Source organism: Heliangelus exortis, chromosome 2 (assembly GCF_036169615.1).
Source record: "Heliangelus exortis chromosome 2, bHelExo1.hap1, whole genome shotgun sequence".
Classification (NCBI taxonomy): domain Eukaryota; kingdom Metazoa; phylum Chordata; class Aves; order Apodiformes; family Trochilidae; genus Heliangelus; species Heliangelus exortis.
The window spans coordinates 32,319,351-32,346,066 of record NC_092423.1 but is presented as its reverse complement, the minus strand read 5'-3'; the positions used below and the strand labels follow the sequence as shown (position 1 = coordinate 32,346,066).

The following is a 26,716-nucleotide window of genomic DNA, read 5'->3' as shown; positions in this document are numbered from 1 at the left end:
CACATTAACTTTTTCATGCAGGATGTTTAATACCTTTGGGTTTGCTTAGGAGTGGCCCTTGTTTTTCAGGTTTTTTAGATTTATTTTAATAAATAGCTTTAGATTTTGATTTTGAGATGTTTGAAGGTGCAGAAGTGCAATGTATATTTTACAGTCCTTGACATGAGTAAGTACCTAAAGTCCTCAAATAATTTTACAAGTAATAGCAGTAACGTGCTTTGCTCATGCCTGTTTCCTAAGTATATGACTAAGCTGGGCTGGACATTAGAGAAGATAATTTGCACAGAAAGTCTTAAAATTGTAGCCCTCAGTAATGATTTGGGAACATGATCAGCGTACACTGAATAACATTTTTATTTGTAGTGTCAAATCAAGAGCACGTGTAACAGTGCAAACCATCTTTGAGAACTGTCACATCTTTCTTTGGTTTGCTGCTTTAAGGAGTAATCAATATATAAAGAAAGGAAATATAGAAAATCCCCCTTGAAAAGGCATCCTACTCACTATTTCAATATTTATTGCTTAGAGAGCCCTTTTTTTTTGCCCTTAAAATGTGTTAAAGGTGTGAATTTATTTAATCCATCTATGTTAATGTGTTTAATCCACCCAACACTTCACTGAGACTTTCTGTCTGAGAGGGAGAAGAGGGCGGGTAACTTAGGTTGCTTCATTAACTTTTTTGTGGACAGGAAAATGGGGCACAGTTGGATGCTCTTTCACAACGAAATTCAAGTCAGAGCAGCACAATGCAGTTGTGTAAACAGAAGACTGAAAATCAGGAAATCCTAAGTGTTCCCTGGTTTAGGGGGCCGAGGTGTTGTAGCTGTAATCAAGACGTCCAAGTTTGAGTATCTTCAGTAGAGACACCAGCACTTTGTTGCCTGTGACATGAAGCTTCCTGAAAATGATTTGGTGCTGTCCAAACAGATCTACTGATCATGTATCTCGTAGTCATTAGCCAGGCTACTGGTTAATGTAGGATATTGTATTTTCTCTGTGATCCTAAATCAAAATGTCCTAAGATATTGGACATCACTATTTCTTTTACTATGTTGAACTGAAAGGTGCTTCGAGACATTTACAAAGAATGCATTGTAAAGACAAGGTAGCATTTTTCTTGTTTATTCCTTCTTAGAACTTTTTCCTTTCTGAAATCACAGATACTTTTTCAGGGTGGAACACAGGGAATTTATTGTGTAACACCTGTTAACAAAAGAGGGACTTGATTAATTTCCCACTCATGGTGCTGAGAATGTTCCCCTTTGTTGTCATTTTCTCAGGGTTATTACTCATTACCCTTATTCATTCTGCTTTGATAGAGGTAAATAGCTTTTAATTCCCCCTGCCCCCAAACCTTCTTAAAGTTTCTTTTGACAGCTTGTTGTAATTATGTCCCTCATTGAAGACACAGTCATTATTCTCTGTTGCCCTGAACAGGATTATTTAAGGCTCATTTTGGACTGATTCTGTGCATGTATGTTAAATGTGTTTCCCCGAAAAATAGAAAACAGCAATATAGGGGCAGCGTGAGACAGTGCTAAATGCGATACTAATCACAGCTTGTTTGAATTTGGAGGTATTTCAGTGAACATGAGCAATGTCCTTGTCATTACACTATATAAAAAAAAAAAAAAAAAAAAAAAAAGGGAACGCCAAAAGCAAACAAGCAAAAAACTATCCAAGCTTGCTGTAAAACCTGTTATTGAGTAATTGTTACATACAGTTTACTGTTGAGCTGTCACTGCATTCTCAGCTTTAATAAAATATGAGCCAATTTTTTCTCTTTTTTTCTTTTTTTTTTCTTTCATTTTTCTTTCTTTTTTTTTTTTTTTTTTTTTTCCTGTAGTTTTTTTTGGAAGGTATCTTGATAGCATTATGAATGTTATTCATAATGTTATAATATTGCATTGTGACATTATTACATCCTCATTTTCTGTACTTCAGCTCCCCAGACATTACTTACTTGCCAAAATTAACAAGTTCTTGGGAGTGTCAAGATTCTTGCTTTGCCACAGGCCCTACTGTTACTGAGACATCCCAGGGCTGAGGCATTTAACGAATAGCTCAGACTATTCCTGAGAGGCAAGGAAAGAGGGCACTGGTTCTTCATTTCATGTCTTCTCTCCTTTCCCTCACAAAAGGGTGGTGCTTGGTAAGGCTCTGTTCCTGATTGCTAAGGCTGTTAATACTCCAAGACAGCAGACAGCAGACAGCAGAGGTAGCTCCAAAAACACACCTTTGCCCTAAAATGAACTTGAATTCACCTAAGTAACTATAATATGCTAGGGCTTCTGTCCAGAAAGCAAACAAAAAACAAACATCAAAAATCAAAACAAAACAAACCCACCAAACAAACAAAAAAATCACAACAAAGCCATAGCCTAACACAGTAGTTATTTACTTGTTTTTATTTATCTAAATGGGCACATTTGAACTATCAGCTCGTATAAACTGCAGTCACAAGTTCTCTAGCTCCATTCCATCTTGTCTAAACAGAATGCTTTTCATTTTGAGGTATAAGGTGTCGTTTGCTTATGTCCTTAATTTTGTTTTTATGTTAGAAATTGATATTTTTTTTTGTATTCTAACAATCTTAGGCTACTTAGTTGTAGACTGATTCATTAAGGTATTGGCATTTCTATTTATTTGAAAACAGTAATGTGATGCAAGGAATGCTATAGAGATTAAACAGGAACAGCAGTTACTTGACAAATTAATAATGAACACTAGTTCCTAGCTTATCGTCAAGAATATCTTCAGCTACATTTTCAGATTACAAAATTCCTTGCTCTATGGCACATATATTCCCGATAGAGTGGGTTTTCAAACACAGACACTGTTTTGCCTGTAAATAAGCCTTACAGAAATGACTGCAGATGCATAGCTTGTTAACTGGATACACAAAGTGAAAACTAAAAAGATGTAATGACATATCCCAGGGAAGGGATGTTTGCCTTGGAAGGTGGGTAGCCATATTTCTACAAAATCTTTGTTAGACATAGGTAGGTAAGTGCAGACAATAGATACAGAGTTACAAAAGGTACCTGTATAATTTACTTATTCCCATTACTTTTTGCTTTGCCTAAGCCAAAGTGAATCAACCACTGCATCAAGATACATATTGGAGGAGAGAATTCTCATACAAAAGAGTTTGGATAAGGATCAAGAAACAAAACTGGGAGTAGTATGGTGGTCTAATCTGGACACATCTGGTTAGTCCCAAGGTCCCCAGGTATTACACTTGTCCACCTGATGTAGACTTGCTGCAAGCTGCAGTTGTTCACTTGGGATTTCTTCATGTCTGTAGCAGAAGCTGCCAGAGCACCAACAAATCCTCTGAAGCAGTAGCTTGCACCACAGTGAAATACTACCCTAGCTAGCAGATTTCACAGATTTGCATTTGCTCTGAGATTACTCTTCCTGTAGAAGTTTACTTGCGAGCTCTATAGCTACATACATTGTGTGTGCTGAGATGTGTAACTTCCAGATGTACACATGTGTCTGTGATTTACAGTAGGGTCTGTGTGAATAATTACAACTGTTGTGCATGCACGCAGATTTTTACAGGATGTTTCCAAGAATTCTGAACAACAGAGTTGCAGAGCCAGTGCATATTTCAAAGATATCATCATCTATATATGTGTTTCTCCTTGCTTCCTACAGTCTAACTTCCTACAACTGGGAAAAATCCCAGTCTGAGAAAGAAAATGAGGAATAGTGCAAATAATGCAGATTTTTTTTAGCCTAATGTTCTGCACATGCCAAATTTAAATGTGCACACAGATGCCACTGAAACAGAGATAGATCCAAATCCATCTCATGCCTTTAGCCTAGCAAACACTTGCCCATTTCCCAAGAGAATGTGAAATCCCTTACTGAATATGAGACATTGCACCTTAAAAATTATTTCAAGTTATTATATTTATAGGCTGTTTATGAGGCTCATTACTAAGTACATGAGCACATAAATGAAATTAGCCTCACAAGAGGCGTTTATCCAAGGACACACAGGATGTCTGCAGCAGAGCCAGGAACCAGAAGATAACTTCCAAGTTTAGTCCAATATCTTAACCACAATGCTATTTTTGCTTACTTGAGTCCCAGTATATTCCATTAGCAAACAGAAATCTTCAAGCAGAGGACTCTGCTCTATCTTTCTGAACAAGATTGCACATGGCTTGTGTGTTCCTCCCCTTTACATTCAGACCTCTCAACAAGAATATGTGTCTGTGTCACCAGGCAAGATCCCTCTTTCTAAATGACTGTAGCAAACAGCAAAAGAAAACAAAAGCTATATGTAATGTAATATATTACAGATCTTTTTATGAAGAGTATCTCATGCTTCTGCTATGAAGAAATATCCTATTCAGAGAAATCCATTACCCAATTTAGTATGGAGGGGATAATCTACTGTGGATGTTAATCCTTTGGAGCCTATTTTAGCTCTGTATTTTGTGAAATTACTGCTTCATTCTCTGATAATTTGACAATTCAGTAACGTTCATTTTATATATGGAAAAGGATTGATGGAACTGCTTATTGTTAAGGTTTCCCATCCTTTCCCATTAAAAATACCTTTTTTCAGTTGCTGTAAGAGTAGGATTAAGTTTACTGAGCAAGAAGATTGAGATTAGCATATGGGTCTGAGGCTCAGAGCAGTATTTGCTTGCCAAGGCTCAGCAGGTCTCTGCTGCCAGAGACTCTGCTGCTATCCATGGGGCTCAGTGCTGCAGTTCAGTACCCTGACTCCAGAGGAATGGAAGATCTCATTGCTATCTGTTGCTCTGTTATCTTCATGTGTAAAGCTGCAGGTCTTGATGTTGTAGAGGAGCCATGGCAGGTATGGCTTATTTGAAGTTCCCAGTTTACATAGGAGTTGGGACCAATGAGAGTATCTCTCCTAGTGGAAGCATAGGTGGGTTTTGAGTAGGACGGTGCTGCATGATGCACAGTGTTCTGAAAATGAAGGCCTTTCCTCAAAATGTGCACCAAGATCTAATGCTAAATTTTTAGTTAATTATATATGTGCCTCGGTTGCCTACCTGCAAACTGGAGATTAACAGTTCTCTGTCTTCTCAGAAGTTAGAAAGATAAATTTACATGTGTTATAAAGCTTGCTGTCACTGTAATGAAAAACACCTGCTGAAAAGTCTGTGCAAACATTAATAATTCTGTCTTCAGAGCAGAGTTTGAATGCAGTACAGTAAACGTGGTATGGTATTTAAAAAGTGATGAGAAAATAAAATTTGAAATATTTTGTCATTGGGTTAGCAATGCCCATCCTACACTGAGAACAAGGCAGGGGTGCCTCACATCAGAATTATGTGTCATTCTCCATATTTTATTCTGATGAAGAGGCTCAAGGGGCTAGTTAGGGGGGAATAAGAAGCCTTAATTCTGATACTCCAGAAATTTTAGCTGTCTACTTTGCAACTTGTCTTTTAATATACTTTGTGTTCTAAATTTCCACCTTAGTTGCTTTATATAAGCTCCACCAGGCTAACGTAGAAATCTTAGTATCATATTCCAGAAATCCCAGGCTCAGTATGACACCTCTCTGCTGGCCAAAAGGAACTGGTATTCATGCTGGCAGACATGCAACAACCACCAGCTCTGAGGAGGAGGCCAGATCTGGGGACTGAGCACCGAGGGTATCCTACAACCACACAAGGAGCAGAGCCACAGGCATTGTGGCTCCTGGGGGAGACAGCGAGTGGCAGGGTGTGCAGCCTCCTAAGTCCACTGCTGGAAGGGGTTTTTAATAGCTGCTTCAGGAAATGGTTGTGATGTTCAAGAGGCAGTTCTGCTGAACCCAGTCAAACTGCTGCCAGACACTCCTGTGGGACAGAAGTGTTCAGTGGCACACTGACACCTCCCAGCCTGCTTGGATCACAGGTTAGGTGTGTGTGTTTGGATATAGAAAGCCGTCCATCATTTCAGTTCAGAGACAGTCCGGTTCAAAGCAGCAGATTGGAATTTAGAGTCCCTGTTCTCATTCATCTTTACAGGAGTTATACAACTAAGAGCCCATACATCACCTGATTTTTTTTTTTTTCTGCCTTGCTGGTTAGGGCTGTTACAAGGCACTATTTGAATTAGGTGTTACTGTGCTTCCTGCATGTAAGGAGGAGGCCACTAAATTATTGCATAACATTAGCAATATAAATACTGTAAGGTTTATATACTGCTCTTTGTAACGCTGAAGAACAAGTGAATGACTTTCTGTGACAGTGAGAGCATGGGATCTCTGTCACCTTTCTCTAGTAGCCAAGAATGTAATAACAGAAAAGACCAATTCAGAGAAGCATGCAGAGAGAATCTTTCATTTGCCCTTTTGTTCTTCACTACTGCTTCCTTCTACTTGATCTCTCACTTTACACCTAAGACATGTTTCTCTTGCTGTTTGAAGAGTGCTGAGTAGAGATTGGCTCTTATCTAATATTATTTGGTGTTAACTCTCCTGTTCCACTCAGGCTGTAGTGGCTGCGTCAGGGTCATGCAGGTGGAAATGGGAATATGTGCTCCACTGGTAGTTGAGTCACTGAGCTGGTCACCCAAACTGTCTGCTCTTTACTGCAGCAAACAGCCTCTTTTTTTCATTTATTGCAAATAGAAATCTCAGCTGCCAAGAGAACCACCTGCATATAAGCATGCAGGTAGTGTAGTGCTGGTTGCACAGTACACATTAGAATTCCAGTCTGAATGATGCAGATGTTTAGGGACTTGCAGTGGCTTTAAGGCGACCCAGAGCTCTTAGAGTAACTAGGAGTTGGGACAGTCCTGTGGGACATTTACTAATATTACCATACTTAGGAAACAAAAGCTAAGAACTTGCTTAGAGCTGACATTTGCAGCTAAAATATGTAATGCCCAGAGAAATGCAAGAGCCACCCTTGTTTTTTTCCTAGCAGTAAACTTGAAATACAGTCTGTAAGTGTGCAGTGCCACTTCCCAATTAAAAAATGTGCCTTATACCATGTCTCAGCAAGGGTCCAGCAGTGAAGGACAGCACACATCACTAAAGTAATAGGCTCAGTGCCAGGTGGGTTTGGTTGTTAGACCAATGGGAGAAGCAAACTGCAGAATCAAGGAATTTTGATAGAACTGTTATAAATGCAGAGGCTTTAAAGCACAAAAAGCAAACCCAAGAGCGTGTCACATTGTCCCTGCTGTTGAGATAGGAATTATGAATGTGCGTAGAGGAAACAACCAAATGCATCCCTCTTTATCTCCTGGCTGCTGCTCAATGAGGCAATCACTTGCTTCTTCTCATACTCAGTACTAAAATTTGTATAAAAGAGATCAAGGAAATATGAAGATTGCAGATGATGTCTGGATATTGTTATATATCATTACACAGGCAAAAGCAATGTTAAAAAAGCATTAAGGTTGCAAAGTCAAGTGTTCAAAAGGTATAAAATTACAGAGTAATGGTTGTCTATGCAGTTCTAATGGGCTTCTCTGTGAACACTCATTATCTTTTTATTATTCATTATAATTATCCCATTACTCATTAACCTTAAATGTGGGATCACTTGGAATTTTCCCCCTCGTTCTTTTAATTTAATTTATGTGTGAAAAAGGTTTTAGCTTTTTTTTTTTTAAAAAAAGAACCTGAAAATGCCATGCCATGGCATATTGACAAATGGATTGTGAACAAGGTTGAAATCTTTCGATTTATCACGTAGACATGGAGAGAGTCTGGCAGCATTAGATTTTAATTGTCTATGTGGACCAGTGTTACAAGGGGCTGGTTCACTTTACAGCTGGGCGTAGATGATTTTTGTCGACAACAGAGGAGTGGTCAGCATCAGGGATTTGCAGTTTATGGCCAGAATGGAAGGGCTGTCTTTTTATTTCCTCATACAAATCTCTGCCACTTCCATTTTCAAGCATTTTGGCTCCTCTCTTATCCTGTCTAGCCTCCCAAATCATTTCTGCTCTTCTTAACTACCTGCTTGCCATTGCTGCTGCTTTTTCATTCTTACTTTTACTCAGTTCTTAATCTTATGTCCCATCTTGCATGGGTATTTCCAGCTCCTAATTTGATTTTTCTCCACTCTAGACTAACACTCACTCATCCTGGGCTCCTTTTACAACATTGATGCATTGTCTCCTCTTCCTCCTATAGCCTAGGCATAACCCTTTTGTGCTCCCTGCTCTACAGCTTTTCATCTCAATGAGTGATGGGCAATACCCCAACATCACAGCAGTATTATAACTGCAAAAATAATGCAATGCCCTACAGGACTACCAGAGTTAGATGCCAGCATCTCCTGCCATATCTGCAATCCATGCCTCCAAGCTGTGCTGCTCAGGTGAGACGAGCACTGCTCTACACAGCTCCTCTTTGTGTGTGCAGGCATTTGAGCTCCTTCCAGCCACTATCCAGCCTGAATATTTTCTGTATACCACAGCCACCACTTTATTCCAACACAGAAAAAAATCCTTCCTATCTTTCCTGAGAAGCAGGAAAAGGACACATGGTTTGCTGGAAATTTCTCACTATGAATTTGAAGGGGAGGATGTGATCTACAGCATGGAAATACTCAGCTGAAATGGCAAAGATCTGAAAAAACAGCACTTCAACTCAAATGAAGCTCTGATATAATAGGAAATTTCAAACCCCCACAGTAATAAAATGCTACTGGCCTTTCTGATGAAACATTCAAATAAGATGACTAGCACAAAGAAATAACTATTGCTAAAATGCAACTCCAAAAATTAAGCAAAATTGAGTTGTTTTTTTTCTCCTTCTACCTCTTCACAGTGCAGAAACAGCTTGGTGGGAATGTACAAAATGGCCAAACCACAAATTATCTGCAGACTGATTTTGTGTTAAGTATTTCAGCTGGAAAACTGTATCAGTAGATTAATATTTCACTCCTGCTTGCTTTAAGTGTTTTCTCCTTGTCATTCTTACCCTGTTGTATGTGAGGTGATAAATTTTTGAAAAGACTGTTTTTATGTTTTTAAGCTGATATATCTTGCTGCTGTAGGATCCTGAAAAGACAAGTGTGTTGATTTCAGGGGTGTGCAACTTGCAATTGTGAGAAAGGAAACTATACATCTATACCCAGCAGAGTATTCTTTACAGAATATTCTTTAAATCCCTTTTTTGAAAAGAACACAGTAAGAGGTGAGATGGATTGGGTCCTCAGTTTATGAAACCCAGTTCTTCCTCTGTTAATGAATTTAACATCCTCACCTTCTACTATGTTTTAAACTCCCTAACTGTCACATCTCTTCTGAGGCACCTCGGCTAACATGAATTTTAGATGTCTATGGCATGCAAGTGCCTTGTCCTCCCATCTGGCACCATGGATTTCCAAGTGAAAAAGAAAAATTCCCTGGTATCTGTTTCCCCCCGTCCTCCCGATTAATATTTTGAAGTCTAAATACCCTGTAGTAGCTGTGGCTGAGGAACCAGGGCAACAGAAAAAAAAAAAAAATGTTAAGAAAAGGAAAGTACTTGTGCTGGCAAGATAGGGGTTAGGTGGGGGCAAGAATGTAAAGGAGACAAAATGGATGAAGGATTACAGAGTAAAAATGATTTGGGAATAGGATGTTGGGAGAGGTGAATAGGGTAGAACAATAGGGAAGTGCGTTTGCTGAATGTGAATAGAAATCATTATAACGTTTCCACCATCTCCTAATAAAAATACAGTAGCCTTGAGTCCCTGTGCTTTATTAGAAACTCCAGCTGGAATATATAAAAGAAGGCAGGCAAATTATTCTCAAAACAGATAACTTTTCAATGAAGAAGAATGAAGAGATATGATGAGATTTTTTTTGAAGGCAAAAGTTAGTTGATGAAAACGACTGAAGAAAAGATGCTTTGGTGAAGGGAGGAAGAAAAAAAATGGTAGAGAGAAAGAAAAATTAGGGAAGACTTGAGCTATAATTAGCATTTGTCTGTTTGCAGGAAATAAGCAATCTCTTACCCAAAGAATTTCTCTGGTACAGGAAAGTGGCAGTTCCAATTCTTCTTTTGTTAGTTTTCAGGTATCACCCTCCCTTTTGCTCTGGAAAGTTGTCAAATATAGGATCGGGAGGTTAAACATTTCTACAGTGTTTCTTCAGAATGGGCTTGGTATTGTTTAATGGACAATGAGCTATACTGCAGCTGACAAAATACTGATTTCCTGAACCAAATATATTCAGTCCAATACATTTTCTTTGGTTAGGATGGACAGTAACCTGGCGTGACATAAGGTTTGATTTTGCACGGCGGGTCGCATTGGTTCTCTGGTAAATGGAGGCTGTCCATTACAAAAAGTGCTATTATGCCTCAAAAAGAGTGAACTGATTTGAGAAATGGAGAATTGATTCAAGTCTCCAGCATACCTGCACGGGGAACTTTTTACCAACTCCCAGTACTGCCCTTCTCCATTTCCCACGCATTTTCTCCCTATCTGGGCGAGACAGAATTTGAGAGCCGGAAATTCCCTCTCGGTTGGGAATTGTTATGCACAATCTTTTGATTCCATATTTAGTGGACACTTGTCATTTTTCTTGTAATGTCACGGGGAAGCTTTACATGTTGATAACAAAGCACTAGAGGTCCTATTAAGTGTTTTTGTGTGCTTTCCACTTCCTGATTGTGTTTAGGTAAGAAGGAGAGGAGTAGTATTTTTTGTGGCTGAAGATTACAGTTTCTCAGAGCCCGTATTTTTCCTTTATTTATAAAATACTTTGGTCTGAATACACTCTGAATTACTTTAGGGCTTACTGGAGCAAGCTAAAGTGCAGATTGTTTTTCTCAGTTATGAATTTCAATTAAAAGCAAACAACTGATGAACACATTTCCCTAGAGACTGATTTAAATACTGGTATTTCTTCTGCATAATTCCTAAACAATATTTTCCTACATGTGCAGAGAATAAGAGAAGTTTTGCTTAAGATATTTTTGAAAAAATATTAGGCTTTCAGTCTTTGATTTTTCCTTTTTCAGAGAGAGCAAGTAGAGAAATTTTTATTGCAGTTGGGTCAAGGAAGAATTTCTATGAAAAAATTAAACTAGAAAAATCAAAATTTGAACCAAACTGAAAAGTCATACTTTGAGATTTCATCGAAACTAAAATTTGCAGTAGTCATAATAAAAAAGTATTTTTAGAAACACTTTCGAATGAAATTTTGGATTAAATTGTTAAGGTTTTTCCCTAATTCTACTGCTTTTTAGAAGGGGGTCTATTAGCAGATGAAATGGAAATCATTATCAAAGGCTCCTTGAGGCCTTTACAGCCAGCATTAGATGAAGAGTTACTTAGTGGGCAAATAAGCCTGCCAGATAGGAAAGAGACAAGAAGAAATGTGTCTTGGCACGCTGGGAAGGATAAATATGGAGAAAGCAGAAAGTATTATATTCGATAGTGATGGAATTTAGCCTGAAATGACCCATTATTCTTGCCTATTGTTAATTTTTTCCCATGCAGAAAAATGCCACAGCCTGTGTGTTCCCTAAGAGCAGCTGTCTGGATGGTGGAAGAACTTACTGTTTACATACGTTATTACAGATAATCTGATGATGCTTTGTTTTGGTGTCCTAACAAAATTGAGGTTCCCCTGTGGTACTGTAAAAGCATGGAGATTGCTCTCACCACAAAGAGCTTCCAGTCCAAGCTCATGAGAAAGAGCCAGAAGGGAGGGAGAGGGAGAAGTGGTTTGTCCGAGGTCACAGTGAAAGTCAGGGGCAGCACCAGCAGGAAAACAGGACCCAGACCTCTTGGGTTTAGGTAAATAGGGTTTTAACCAGCATAATTGCTCCTGGGTAAGAATGCCCACACGAGGCATTACAAGGGTACAACTTTAGCTGTTGAGGGTGCTGGTGCAATTAGAGCAACAAACTCTCCCAGGCACATGAGCCTCTGCTCCCGGGTTTTAACTGTGATTGCCCCATTGCAAGGAGACCTTCTGCCAAGGAGTGTTGTTGAAAATTTAGCTAGAGGAAGGAAAGAAAAAACAAAACAAAACAGCCCTCACTTCAATTAGAGGAAAAGATAATTCCTTTCAAGTTGAGAGGCTCGACTCCTGCTGGCCTTTGTTCTTAAGCTTACCCTCGCTGTAATTTCATAGAGCAACTTGAATAATGCCAGTTTGTTCTGTGATTACCCTCAGCTGGAGCACAAAATTAATATCTCACTAAGTAATTCCGTACATGATGGGTGAGCATTCAGTCAAACATGCCCTAAAAAGCTAGGATTTTCTGTGTTTGCTGGAGCTCTCTCAGTGACAATTAATTGCCTGTGTTCTTACGTGTTTATGAGCCTCAGTAAACAGGCGGCATATTTACGTCTCCCCATTACCTTCAGAAATAAACTTCCTTAAGAAAGAAATTACATGTTCCCTGATTGCAATCTGATTTTAAGTAAACAGAAGGGTGGGGAAAGTGACTAGGAAGCAGGACTTTGGAGGGAAGAAGGTGGGAAGCAGGACATTTTCCCCTCTGAAACTGTACTGCATTTAATGCTGGTAGTATTAGGTTAATATGCTGTGAGACTGAAATAGCCTTGGTTAGTCCTCTCACTGTTTGGGGGTTTGTTTTCCCTTTTTATCTGAAGATCCTAGACTCAGAAACACACATGCTATTTACTAATTTGTGATGTGAAGCTCCTATGGAAAATACAATCTTTGAAAGACATGTCTTCTAACCTGTGCAAAATCCTGGTGTTTTCTGAAAGACCTAAGTTACTGACATGGAATCCCTTCAAGGGTACAGTGGTGATATACTACAGACAATGTTCCTCTCCCATTTCTTCACATTGCATTTCTCTGCCACTGCACTGCCTGTTCTCCTCATGAACCTCCACCAGAACCAATAGGAAGTACCAGTCCTTCTCCCTTTGAGTCATATTTGCTTCAGCCTTTGCCAGACAATGAGGGTTTGTGAGGGGAGGAACCCACCCTTTGCTGCAACTGGGGCATCACCATTGCCTGGTCAGGTTACTTATTTCTCTTCCACTTAACAGAATGAATTAACGCTTGCAAAGCATTCTGAGATGTGTAGGCAAAAGATTGTGGACAAAAGAATTTTAATATTATTTACTTTGGTAAATTAACATCTGCAAAAAGAGGATTTTAACACATAACTCAGTGTTGTCTGTACAACTGGCTGCTATTTTCATTTGCTTTTGCAGGTAAGAGATTATATCAGATGGATAACACCATTTGGTACCTGTGGATGTTCACTGTTGTTCATTTTTCCCCCAATTTTTTTTTCTGCTATATGAAAATTTCCTTTATGGAAATACCTGAGACATAGTATTAAGACAGAAGATGATCAAGTGAGAGATAATTTAATGATGAATGGATGGATGGATGGCAAGCCTTTGTTGTCCAAACCTTCATACATTAACTCATTCAGATTTACTCTGAGCCATCTGCAGCTCTGCCTAATTATAAACTTTGTTGCTGTGATAGTTAGTGCTGAAGTGGGGAGGGCAAACATGGCCCATTTTTCATGCAGGTTGGAGCTATGCATGTGTGGGGAGATGTCTGGTGTTTGGTCTCTTGTGAACAGAGATGATAATGGTGGTGTCCCTCACCCCAGAGAGATTTTGTTAATCCTGGACTTTTGTTGTTAAGATCTCATTGTTAAACTAAGTGTTTTGTTCATGTGTCTTCTCAGCAAGTTTGGTGATGACACAAATCTGAGAGGAGTGGCTGGCACCCCAGAAGGCTGTGCTGCCATTCAGAGGGAACCTAGACATACTAGAGAGTTGGGGAGGGAGAAATTTAATTAATTAAAACAAGGGCAAGTGTAAAGTCTTGCATCTGGGAAAGAATAACTCCAAGTACCAGTGTAAGTTGGGGACTGAGCTGTTAGAGAGCAGTGAAGGGAAAAGGGATCTGGGGGTGCTGTTGGATGACAGGATGGCCATGAGCCAAGAAGGCCAATGGCATCCTGGGGTGCATGAGAAGAGGGGTGGTTAGTAGGTCAAGAGAGTTTCTCCTCCTCCTCTATTCTGTCCTGGTGGGGCCACATCTGGAATAGTGTGTCCGGTTCTGGGTCCCTCAGTTCAAGAATGACAGGGAACTGCTTGGAAGAGTCCAATGCAGAGTGACCAAGATGATGATGAAGGGAGTGGAACATCTCCTGTATGAGGAAAGTCAGAGGGAGTTGGGTCTTTTCAGCTTGGAGGAGAATGAAGGGTGACCTCATTAATATTTATAAATATGTAAAGGCCAAGTGCTAGGACAGAGCCATGCTCTTCTCAGTTATGTCCAATGATAGGACAAGGAGTAAAGGTACAAGCTTTAGCATAGGATGTTCTTCATAAATGTAAGGAAAAACCTTTTTACTGTGAGCGTGACAGAGCAATGGAACAGGCTGCCCAGGGAGGTTGTGGAGTCTTTCTCTGGAGACATTCAAAACCCGTTTGAACAATGTGTTCCTCTTTGACCTGCTGGAGGTGACCCTGCTTTGGCAGGGATGTTGGACTAGATGATCTTTCAAGTTCCCTTCCAACTCCTAACTTCTGGTGATTTCTGTGATTTTTTCCCTCCATGGTTATCATATGCTTTACTTATGGATATATCACTTGTTAGAAATTCAGGCAAACCAGCTTGATAAATGAACTATTAAATAGCAAGTTTCTGATAGCTTTAAGGTACCTGGACTGAAGGAGCTTGACAGATCTAGAAATAAAATCAGTATTCTTCTTGTAACCCATTGTAAACAAGCTGTCAAGCATCACTATGGTCTCATTTGAAAAAGCTTTAATGCATAACTAGAGGGAGTAAAAGCAGAGAGACAGTGTAAAAAATGTAAGCCAATGATAATTCTTTTTTTATTTTTATTTTTATTTAACCTAATATATTGCTTTAGGTGGGAGTAGATGTATTTCAACTAACCAAAAAGCACCTTTTGCCTCGTCCTGATTTAGACAATTTTGACATAATTTTTCAAAAGTTAATAGTTCTAGAGTAAGCATTGCTACTTTTCAAGAGCAAAGAGCTAGAAAATATTTTAATTAATCCCTGATATTGCTAACTGTGTCTTCAAAAGGTTTCCATAGAATACATAAAAACTTTTCTTAAAAAAATTTTAAAAGGAGTATATATAGAACTGTATTTTAAAAAAAGAGCCAACTGAATTACGTTCTTCTACTAGGCATCCGCTTTTTCGTTTAATTCATTTTTTTGTGAATGAAGATATATGCATTTTATGAAAGGTAATAATACATCCAAGCATATGTAATTTCTGTACTTTGGGCTGCCAGGAGAAGCATTCTCTATTTTTTTATAATTTTTTTCCTGTCAGTTAACGCTGGGTTTCTTATCCACAGCTTTGGTTGTTGCTGAGTTAATATCCTTTGGCGCTTGCCTTCAAACACATTTGGCTGTCTGTTTTGCAGTTGATTTGTTCCTATTTATTCTATTTCATTTCTAAATTGAAGAGATCTTTATTGCTCACCTGTGTTGTGAATCTGCCCCCAGGCTGGCGACAAAGGTGACAGCAGCACCTTCTCAGGTGTGTTGGGACTCGGCTGGCTTGCTGGGTTCCTGTGAGTGGGTCTGGTGTGGGCTGGATAATGAGCCTTTGATAGGAGGGAAAAAAAGTTGTGAAGTTTGCTTGCTGTTGCTTTCTGGAATTGAACAGCTTGTCTTTTCTTTTGAGGAACATTTATACTTAACACTCGGTAGGCAAACTGCTATTTCAGTTTGCAAGTGGATTTGGTTATTCAAATGCACAGGCCAGAAAATGAAGGGGATTCTATTTAAACAGCATGCTCCCAAGTCACAGATGATCTTTTTGATGTCTGTATTTTGCAAATGGAAATTTTACATTTTCCAGTGCTAGCATTTGTTCAGAGGCTGTGTGCTATCTAAATCTGCCTTTGTGGCTGTTCATCTGCATTTTTGCTATGCTATATTGCCTCCCGTCTTCTCCCCTTGGCCCCCCACTATTTTATATTGAGTGCTTATTTTTGCTGCCTCCACACTAACTTGCATCTCTGAAGGCTCAATCATGCAAGGTGCAGTGCAATTGGAGCAAACAGCAGAGACTGCTCAGCACCTCATCAGGATTACAGATGAAAAGGCAAAACCAAACCATCTGCATATTTAAGACTTTTTCTGGGAGAAAGCAGGAGGAAGGTGGAGCTGTTACCCACTCAGATAACAATCCAGCTTCTCCTGCAACTCCAGACCTTTTCCAAGTTGCAAGAAGTGCTGGTGCCACTGGCCAATGCATCTGATGAAGAAATCTTGTGTTGAAATTTCATGGCATGATATGAAATATTCACAGTGGTCTGGTGACATAGCCACAATGGTTCCTTCCTGGACTTAAAATAATGGGCGTAGCAAACCCTGCATGTTCAGATAGATATCTTGGTCAGAATGTGCGTTTCTCTGTTTCCTTAGTCTTTCATTTTTATTTCATCCTGCACACATAGGTTCTTTCTCCCCCCAAATGTGGCCACATCCACTTCTACAAGCAAATCACTTAGCAAGAATAGCTGTGTTAATATCCTGAGGGAGAAGTGAGAAGGTGGGGAGAGAAGCACAAGAACTTAATTCTGGCAGTTGAAAGAATGATCTGAACATTGTCAGTGTAAGCAAGAGTATCACTGGAGTGTCAAACACTGCCACGATGTGTATTTAAAACTGAGCGGCGTATTTAAAACTGAGCAGCAATATTAACCCAGCGTAGGGCCAGGAGCTGAGTGTCGCAGGCTTCTCCCATTCCTCTTTTCTCCATTCACCTCTACTCTGAGCTTACGAGGCAACACACAGCACTGATCGACTTGTGCTTCAGTAGGAACTGAAAAGACTCAATAGTTTACCCAACACTGGCCTTTCATTTGAATCTGTTTAAGCAGGTTTGGAAGCTGGGGTAGTTGTAGCGCTCCACAGTGCTCTTTCAGATGGGCAAGTGCACTTGAGTAATGCCTATGTAGTGCTCTGGGAGCAGAGCAGTAGTTTTGCAAAAGTTTTTCTCCTGAAACATGTGGCAAATACTTGTGTAAGAGTGACACCTTGTTCCTACCATGTGGCACAGGACTGCTACCTAGATGCCAAAAAATACTAGTCATTTACACCTGGTTAGGAAAGCACGGTGTATCTGTGTAGTATACACAGACGTAAAGGCAGTATTTTGAGCATGTGTATGGCTTCCCACACTGCCCGTTTCTTTCAGCTGCTTTCTTTTGCTCATGAACTAGCTGGATATGGGGCAGTTTTAGGATTCCATAGCAAAACCTTCTGCTTATGAGAACAGCAAACTGCCAGAGTAAAGTGTGATATTTCCATGTTCCTGTCATGGGCAAGCACGTGCCCACAAACCAAAACACAGCTGGCAAGTCTAATTTTAGCTCCACCAGCCTTGAGAAGTGTCCCTTTAAAGAAATTCTTTTTATAATTTTTTTTCTGAAGCAATTTGGTTGATAATACAGCAGCTGACAATCCTGCTGCAATACTACCGACGATTTAAATAAAAACAAAAAGAAACTGCTGCCCCTCATTTTTTCCCTCTGAATTTATAAATAGGCAGCGCCACTGTAAAAAAGGCCCATGAATCTGATGACGTGTTAAGGAATAAGTGACTGGAAAAACAAGAGAAGAAACACTGGGATTTGTGTACAAGAGGAAACGTTTTGTTATTCACGCACTTTCTTACTGGTGATTTATAGTCCTGTTGCAAGACATACTCTTCCTCCGAGGTTTTTTCGAAGGATAAATATTTGGGACCCCTGTGCTGACACAGGTCCGGCAGGCATGGATTTGCGGCAGGTGTGGGGTTCCGGTGCCACACCTGGCCCTCACCTGGCTGCGGGCTGGAGGCCACGGGCCCTGCTGGTGCCGCGGTTGGGAGCGGGGGGGCTGGGGAGGGAGGCATGGCCGTCTTGGGGGGGGAGGAGACGGAGCCGTAGGTAACTTTTGTGGCCCTGTGTTATTTTCACACAGCTGGCTGAAGGCACCCGTAAGTCAGGCCGGGCGAGTTTTCTCTTTACCCTCTTCCTCCATTTTGTTCCAACTTTAAATAAACCAAGTCTTATATAAGCGGTCGAACAAAGTACGTATTTAATATGTCTGGCCCCGGGTCGCTTCTCCACGAAGTGCCGGATGCCGGTACGGAGTAGTTTTCTGAGGGTGCCTTGGGGAAGGGAAGGGAGGACGTCGACTTCCCTGCTCGGCGACCGGGCTCCGTGACCTTCCCCTGCCTGTTCCCTAAATAAATAAATAAATTATAAAATGCGGCGTGGGGCTTCTGTCTCCCCTCCCCACTCCACCGCTCCGCGGCGTTACGGTTTCCCGAGTCCCACGGCCGCCCTTCCCCGGGGCGGTGGGCAGCCGGGCCGGACCGGGTGGGAGCGGGACGAGGGCCGCGGGGAGCCGCGGGCGCGGAGGGAGGGAGGGGGCGGGCGGGGGCGCGGAGGCGGCCGCGGGGCCTGCGCCGGCCTCCCGGGGGAGCGGCGCGCCGAGGTCCCGCCCACCGGCGGCGCGGCGCGGAGGGGGTTTGAATGAAAGACAGGACGAGCCCTAAGCACCATGTCACTCCGTGAGGGAGGCAGCGGCAACTAGGCTGGGGAAGGCTCTTCCCTTCCCTCCCCCCCCTTTTTTTTTTCTTTTTTTTTTTTTCTTTTTTTTCCCTTTTTTTTTTTTTTTTTTTTTTTTTTTTTTTTCAGTTGGAAAGGGGGTGGGTGGGGAGTGAGAGGGGAGGGCTCGTGAGCGGGGCGAGCCGAGGAGAGGACGAGGAGAGGGAGCGAGCAAGCGAGAGAGAGAGCGAGCGAGAGAGAGAGGGAGAGAGAGAGAGAGCGAGAGAGAGAGCGAGCGAGCGAGCTGCTCTGCGGAGGTTTGGAGTTGCACTGTCTTCCCGGTTCCTCTCGCAGGACGTTTCCCTCCCGAACCGGGCAGCGGGCACCGCCGGAGGCACCCTGCTGCCAGCGGGGGGAAAGCGGGCTCCACCGCCGCGGGCAGCCGGGCAGGGGTCTTCTACCCACCCACCCACCCAACCCCACGCACACACACCGGCACACACCCCTCTCTCTCTTTCCCCCCTATCCCACTCCCTCCCCCCTCTTCTTCTCCTCCTCACACACACATATATGTGCGTGCGGGCGCTTTTTTGGCTGCGCTGGAAGTAGCGCGCTGTAGACGGCGAGGAAGTCTCGGCAGCCTCCTCCGTCGCCCGCGCTGTCAGGAATAGCGGCGTGAGAGGAAGAAAGGCCCTGGGGCACTACACCCTGCCAACGAGTTCCCTGCACCAGCCAGAAGGACTCCAGCTACATGGGCAAACGCCTGGACCAGCAGCCAATGTACCCCCAGTACACCTACTACTACCCCCACTACCTCCAAACCAAGGTAGGGGCCGGCGGGGCCGGGCGCTTGGCGGGGGATGGAGAGCGGAGCGTCGCAAAGCTCTGGGCTCGCCTCTTGGGCGATTTTTCCCTCGCTTCTTCGGGTTCGGTGTTAGTCAGAGCCTAGCTGGTCGGCAGAAAGCAGGCGTGAGAGAGGCAGGAAGATTACAGACTGCCTCGCCGTCATTTCTTTCTTTTATTTATTAATTTATTTATTTAGTATTTTTTTTCCCCCCGGAGGGCTGCTGGCGTCGGCTAATTCCTTTTATTGTTCGAGGAGACCGGTGCGGTTAACGCTATCGTACCACCACCGAGCAGGTAGTGTGTTTATTATGGCACAGGATAAGGATTGTTCTGGGCAGCATCAGGCACGAGACGCTCTGTTGGTGGCTTTTCCAGCGATCTCGACAGTTTATTCGGAGCTTGAAAGCATTTTGCTGTAATAAAAGCTGTCTGTGGCAACTCAAACTTTTAATCAGCTGAGGAGGAGATGTAGAGCTCGGACCTAAGCGACTGTAAGGCTGGTGGAGTTTGTTTCAGTGCATTGCACTGCTTTTAATATTTCATTAATTATTGAGGATGATTTGGCTGTACTCCGTTGCATTTAAAAGGTCTAGAAATACAGGGTGGCTACTTTTGGTGAGCGTATCTAAACGGGGGACTCTTTCTTTCTTTTCTTAATAATTTTTTTTAAAATGCCAGTAAACTGGAACGCAGGCCTCCATCTCCTGAAGAAGCTGAGCGAAGTCGATGCTACATGGCCATGACTTAGTTAATTAACACTTTATTTTTCTAATACCATTGTATAATAGTCTGCTCTCTGAAAAGGTTTCCTGTGTGGCCAAGGGACAGTAACAAAAGAAATCCCTAAACTTTAGCAGACCCCGTTAGGACACTGTATTAAAAAAAAACAAAAACGAGAGAGAGAGAAAAGAAAAAATGAAATTAATTTAGTACTCTTCTGAAGTGTGACATCACAGCCACAGGTTAACAGTTGCAGTCAATAAACTAATGTCCTTTAGGGGGGAAAAAAAATAGGCAGGGTCCACACACACACGTGTATGGCTCTGAATACACATACAGACGTAGCACTTCTGTGGCAAATTTAACACATGGGACATTTGACGTCTGTGTCTGTGTGTGGTGAAGTGCCACGGGGGAGGCTGACTTCTCCAGACTTTGGGTTTGAAGCACATTGATCTGGCTTCAGTTCTGAAAGGATAAGTTATATTTCCTTGTTAATAAAATTACTTTGCTGTTAACATTTATAGCCCGAGTACTGCATTATATAAATTAACAAATTGTCAAAACTGCTATTCAGGCTGGTTGGAGTTGCAATGACACCAGAACCACTCAATATGATTACAGCATTGTAATTCATGGCAGGGTTACCTCTTCTGTCTTTGCTCTGCTGTTTCTTTCACTGTACCATGCCAATTTTTTCTCACATAACATTTAGCCTTTTTTAATTTTGTATTTTTGAATGATTTTTAATGATTGTGTTGATTTTTGTTTTTTTTTTTAATTTTTATTCCTTTCAAGGTCGATCCAAATTGTGTTTTACCTTTGTGGCCATTTAGTGTGTATTGTTGCTGTTGCAGTAGCAGCCTGTCACTGGCTTGACTGCAATATTGCCCATAGCTTTAACTGTTTGGGGGATTGGGGGATGCAGACTGATGCTATTCCTCAAAACCTGGCAAGCCAAGGACATGAAACAATTGATGGTGGTTTTTTTGAAAGAACAATAGCTTCGAATATTGGAGGAAAAATATTGGACATTCCATGCCTTTTATTCTTGTAGCTTACATTTTGCCATTCTTTTTAATTTATTTTTTCATTTTTGGCTAATTTTCTTAAACTTTGTGAAATAAGCTTTTTGAGGAAACTAACCTTGTATTTAAGCTTAAAATAGTAACAATAGCTTTTCCATACCATAGCTTTTTTTAACCTTATGCTTTAAAAAATAAACTAAACACACTTTTATAGCAAGTATATAAAATTATCAACCCTCTGAAAAGTCCTATACGTCTGTCTTTGCATGCATGCACTGTTACCATAAGGACAGGTAAAATTGCAAATTGGTGGTGTGTTTTATATGGCATTAATTTATTTTTTTTTCCTTGCTCCACAGTTAAGTGCATACATAAAACCTAAATAATAAACACATATGCACACATGTGTATATATACACAAGCACACAAGTATTTCTCTTCTATAGACCGTAAGAGTTCAGAGTAGTGCAGACAGGCAGCATCTGGATTTTGTTACCTTAGAGCTAGCCATCAGCTTCTGGGACATTTTAAAGCAGTTAGATCCATTGTATGTCCAAAGCTAATAGTCGGGTAATCAAATAACTTTGTGGTGGAAAGCTGTATCTTTTATCATGCCTGTTGGAGCAACACGTACTAATAAACCTCTGTAGAATTCCAGCCGTCCTGTGAACTCCAGCTTTTTATTTTCTCAAAACTCTTCTTTGTACCGAGCATAGTAGAAATCAGCTCTGTAGAAGGAATGTGTTTTTATGCTCATAGTCATGCACACTGGGGGTGTGCTTGCATTCATTTGTAATTAAGAAAGAACTTCTAGGCTTTCTTATGGTATTTGTGTACAGCTTGTGAAATCGAGAATGGCAGCATGTTTAACGGGGAAAGTTTGGAAATTCTTGTTCCCCACAGCATTTGGGTGCAGCGTGGCTTTTGCTTTGATTGTTTGGTGAAGTTTTCTCAGCTCTTCTTTGAGAAGTACCACGGTACTGCACATCACGTCCTTCTCGCGGGGGAGCACGGAGCTGCACAAGACCTCGGGCTCTGCTCTGTGTTTGTGTCTTCTAGCATAGATACCACGTTGTTGTGCAGAAATGGTGTAAATGAATAGCTATATGGGTAATGGGATTATAAATAGAAAAGATGGATTCCATATGTTTGTCTGATCGCTTTAAGTTTTCAGTGTTTCGTGGCCTTTTGTGGAAGATAAAGCACGCACTCTTATTATTCAATTTACTTGTTCTACTTCATTATCAGATGCCACCGCTGAAGCTAAAAACTTTAATTGCAGGTTTAGATAAACCCTTTGTTATCCAAGAAAAAAGAAAAGGGAGCTGGGGGGAGAGGTTTTCTGGTTTTTGTTTGTTTTTTTTAAGAGACAATGGCAAGGAATTTAATATGTCTCTTAAGGACAAGCACTGAGTTTGAGGAAAGACATAACCTTATTTTTCTCATTTTGGCATGACACTGTTTGGCAACTGCAGTTTGAAAGTACAGCATTGGAACTTCTTTAGGCAGATCCTGAGAGCAGAGTCCAGTTGCCTTAGGAGTTTATTTCATAATAAACATATTTTTCTTACTGTTTTCAGTGAAGAATATTCTTGTGTTCTTGCTGCAAAGAATATTGCATGGGGGAGGTTTAATCTGTATATAACCGATGAGAAGGTATAGTAGATTTTTATTTTGAGACATTAAATGAATTTCCTTAGAAGCATCCTTGCTGATGGCATAACTACTCAAGCAACTGGTTTACAAGGGTACATTGTGAATTGTCTCATTGATGATACCATCGTGGTCTGAATTTCTTTCCTTAGTTTCTTGCTTGCCAATGCAATTTTTTTTCACTTCGCCATTTTGCAGGGAGGAAAACAGAACTAAACAGCACAAAATATCATGTAATGATACAAAAAAGGGGGAAAACATTAGTCAAATTATATGAATGTATTTGTAAGGGTCTTTTAATAGATGCTGTGTTTGATCTTTGCCCTCTGCAGTTTACAATTAGACCTAGCACTTGAGTACGTTTTCTCTGTGGTCTGCTGAAAAAATCTGGATCACCTGTGTAGCAAGGAGGAGGTGCCACAGTTACCTACTGATGGAAATTACCTGGTTTACAGTAGCTGTACCTGCATTTTGGGTAAAAATGCACTGGTTTGGCAGCTATTTCCATGTGGTTTGCTTTCATGCATTCTCAAGATATTTCCTACCTATTAGTCATGGTTTGGGTCTGGTAGTTTTAACTCTTATGGTGTTGACTCTGCTATCCTGTCAGAAGGCTGAATTACCCTGAACGGAGAGGCAGTGTTTGCTGTACTTACAATACCTCTTCATCTCTGTATGACTGATGCACATGTGAGAACACTTGCAAAAGGAAGAAGTGTGATTTCCCAACACCTGCATGAATAAAATCCTGTCTCTATGGATGTGGAGAGCATGCAGACTAGCCAGCAGGCAAGAGTGGCTTAATGAGCCTGTCCACAAAGTGACAGATCTGTGCCCCAGCTGAGGAAAAAAACAACTGGGAAATTCAAACAGGTGTACTCAAGAAAGTTTAAGCACAGTGAAGTAATTCAGTGGGTACACGTTTGGGTGTGTGTTTGTGTGTTATGTTTCTTGCAATTTTTTAGGGCATCCCTTGACACGAAGGAATTGGGGACCTCTTTCAGTTGCATGCCACAAGTGTGCCTCCCTCCTTGCTCCATCATCCTATTTTTAGAGAGTGTATTTTTGGAGTTGGTGCAAAGCTCTTGCTTCTCTTCACCTTGTACCTACCAATCCCATGCTCTTTTGTCACTCACATTTTTGCTTAGTGAGTTTGCTGCATTCCCCAGTTTTGGGCCATCTGGCCATGCAGAAGGCCTTGAAGAAAGTGTTCCAGATACGGAGATGCCTGACGGGGCTTCTCTGGCTGGTAGTGTTCAGATTGTGTTTGGTGCCTGGTGTGAAGCAGGGGTCAGGTGTAAGGAGTAATTCATCAACCACACACTGATTTCAGGCTGCATTTCCAACCATCTGCAGCTTGGATTCCTGCCAGAGCTCAAAAGTCTAGCTGGAGCCCATGTGATTGTGCCAAAGTAAAGGCAAACACTTGCAAATAGAGAGATGCATTTCTAGGAATGAAGATGGTTCTCTCTTAGCCCCTCTGTGATTCAGTATGTAGCAGCGTGTTGTAAATGCCTTCGAGAGCTGCCCAAAAGAAATATGAATTAGCTTAATTCCTGTTTAAAAATATTTAAGCCTGGCTCTAATTTTGACAGTAATATTAGTATCTAACTCTAGTATTTTACAAGTTGCTTTAAACAATAAGAAAGACAAAAATTATTAAACAATTACTTTAAAAATGCAAATTATAAGAAACTGTTTGTTTTCCATTTCTGTTTGCCATTTATCCTTACATGTCTGGATGAAAATACTTTTGCTACTATAAGGGATACCATGATGTATTGTGAAATATTGAATTTCTTAGTCAATCTTCCTTTCACATGTAGTCTCAATGCAAGTCTGTTTAAATTAAACCAAAAACCAAAACAAAACAATAAAAAAAACCCCAACAACAAAAATAACTGTGGGGAAGGAAAGTTCAGTTTTGTTATTCTTTTGAACATTTATGTATTTCTGTGTGCCAGGGAAATTTATTTTGCAATAATATATTTTACTTCTATAACAAAAGATGCAAGTTACAAGCATTTGTCAGATTAGTCTACATAGATCTTGCTGTGGCAAATGCTGTTTGTTTAATAGTTTGACAGTTTGAATGCACCTTCAAAAGTTAAGTACAATACTTGAGAACTGGGCTGGATTGGTTTTTAATGCATGGGAGTCTTTCAAAGTTGAGTTGTGATAGTATATTGTTACTTTAATTTGAGTGTGTTGGTAAAAATTATCAGACTGTCAGTTCTTAAATTTCCGTGAGTTAAAAACCAGATAAGAAAAGATGTGTTCCAAGCAGGATGCTTGAGTTCATTTCAGGTCTTGCAGTAAGTAGCCTGGATAGTGTTCCCTTTGCATATAATTGCAAGCAGGATTTAAATTTTTTTTATTATTATTTTTTAATGTGTGTATGTGTGTGGAGGAAGTGGGTTTATCACTATCTATACTCCAGGCAGGGAGTTTGAGTTCATTTGCAAACAAGCCCATTCCAGAATGTCCAGGAAGAGGAGCAGATTTTTTTGAGAAAAATAAGTGGGCTGTGTTTATTATTTTTTTTTCTGTTTTGTTTTTCTTGAAGAAAAGTCTTTTAATGTTAGAAATTTTATGTAGAGGAAAATGGTTGATGTGTCTCCAGAACTTGTTTCCAGTGCTGCATTAAAATTGTGTTTTGTAACAGTCTCATCAGCTACAGCTGTATGTGATTAAATAGTGTAATATCAAAAGCATGTGTGAATAAGAGCTTTTTATGATATAGTTGTTCCATACCAAAGACTGCAGATGGGCAGAGAAGGGAGACAGAGAACAGTGATTTAGTCAGATATTGTCACAGCCTATGTTGTGAGTGTTCCTGTAGTGATGTTTAGCAAGAGCTTCTTTACTCCTATGGGTAAGGTTGAGTGAGGGGGGGAGGAAGTTTAGAAGCAAACACTTACACAGAGAGCTACTCTGGATGTGCAGGGTACCATCCTGAGAATGGTATCTACTGGTGCATAATGACATACCAATATTTTAAGCAGCTGATTAACATTATTATTGAAAAGAAGTTCTAATGAGAGGGATCCGTTCTGCTTCCCTTGAAAAATCAATGAAAGAGCTTCACTTTTCTTCAGTAAGGCAGAATCAGGCCCACAAGGCACGTACTGTTCTCTGTGGCAAAACCAGGACAGCTGATCAATATGCAGGTTTTTAAAAAGAAATACAAATGCAGATTACAAAAGAAAAAAGAACTGTCTATCAGAGTGATTCTGCATTGCACAAGTGATGAGGTCATACCTCATCTGATATTTGACAGCATTTTGGGTTTTCTGTGGCTGTAATTTCTATTTAACATTATTTATTCTGATTTATAATTTTAGAGAATGAGCAGCAAAAACCAGACGCTCCGTCTTTGTCTGTTTCTTTGCCACAGATGAGACATGATTTATACTTAGTAGAAGTGTAATTGCCATGGGAGAGGTCTCATATGGAGCCCAGTGCCTATAATGAAGATTAGCAATTTCTTTGACATAGTAAGGGTGGTTAATCCACAAAAAAGTTAAAGGTAGAGAAGAGAGCCTGGGTTTGCTTTTATTTATATAATTCTTGAGATAAAAATACTATGTAGCTTCTTTGAAATTTGAAACAAGTCAGCTTCTTTTCTCAGGATACAGTGTTTCTAAATGAAGAACTGAAGCAAAGGTTGCTTCTTCTATCTGTAGTTGCAGATTGGAGGCTCGTAGTGAATTCCTCAGCCATACCATCTTTTTGATTTTGTTGGTTTAAAGTAAAGTCTAATCTCTTCTCCTGGTAGTTTTTATTAGTGGAAAGATTTTTCAGACCTGGTATTGTCAAATAAGAAATTTTTTTTTTTTTTTTTTGTTTGTTTGTTTGTTTGTTTGTTTGCTTGTTTCTGTGCTTGCTTGATTGCTTGCAACCATGGGGGAATAAATTCCCTCTTTTCTTATTTGTCGTAAAGTTAGTTTTGCTGTCAAGTATGGTAACTTTTATTTAAAATGTAAATAT

The 26,716-nt window shown here is 40.6% G+C and overlaps 1 protein-coding gene across 7 annotated transcripts in view; it reads left to right on the top strand.

Annotated features, from left to right (window-relative positions):
* RBMS3 (RNA binding motif single stranded interacting protein 3) overlaps nt 1-26,716 on the top strand; it is a 706,618-nt gene that overhangs the window by 244,154 nt on the left and 435,748 nt on the right. The window contains exon 1 of one of the 7 annotated variants that reach the window (XM_071735457.1): nt 18,618-19,305. The exons of 4 other annotated variants lie outside the window; for them this stretch is intronic. In XM_071735457.1, coding sequence (XP_071591558.1) covers nt 19,231-19,305 — 75 coding nt within the window. In that variant the 5' untranslated portion in view covers nt 18,618-19,230. Of the gene's footprint in view, nt 1-18,617; nt 19,306-26,716 lie in introns of those variants that run through there. 2 more of the 7 variants (XM_071735456.1, XM_071735455.1) reach the window with 2 other exon arrangements.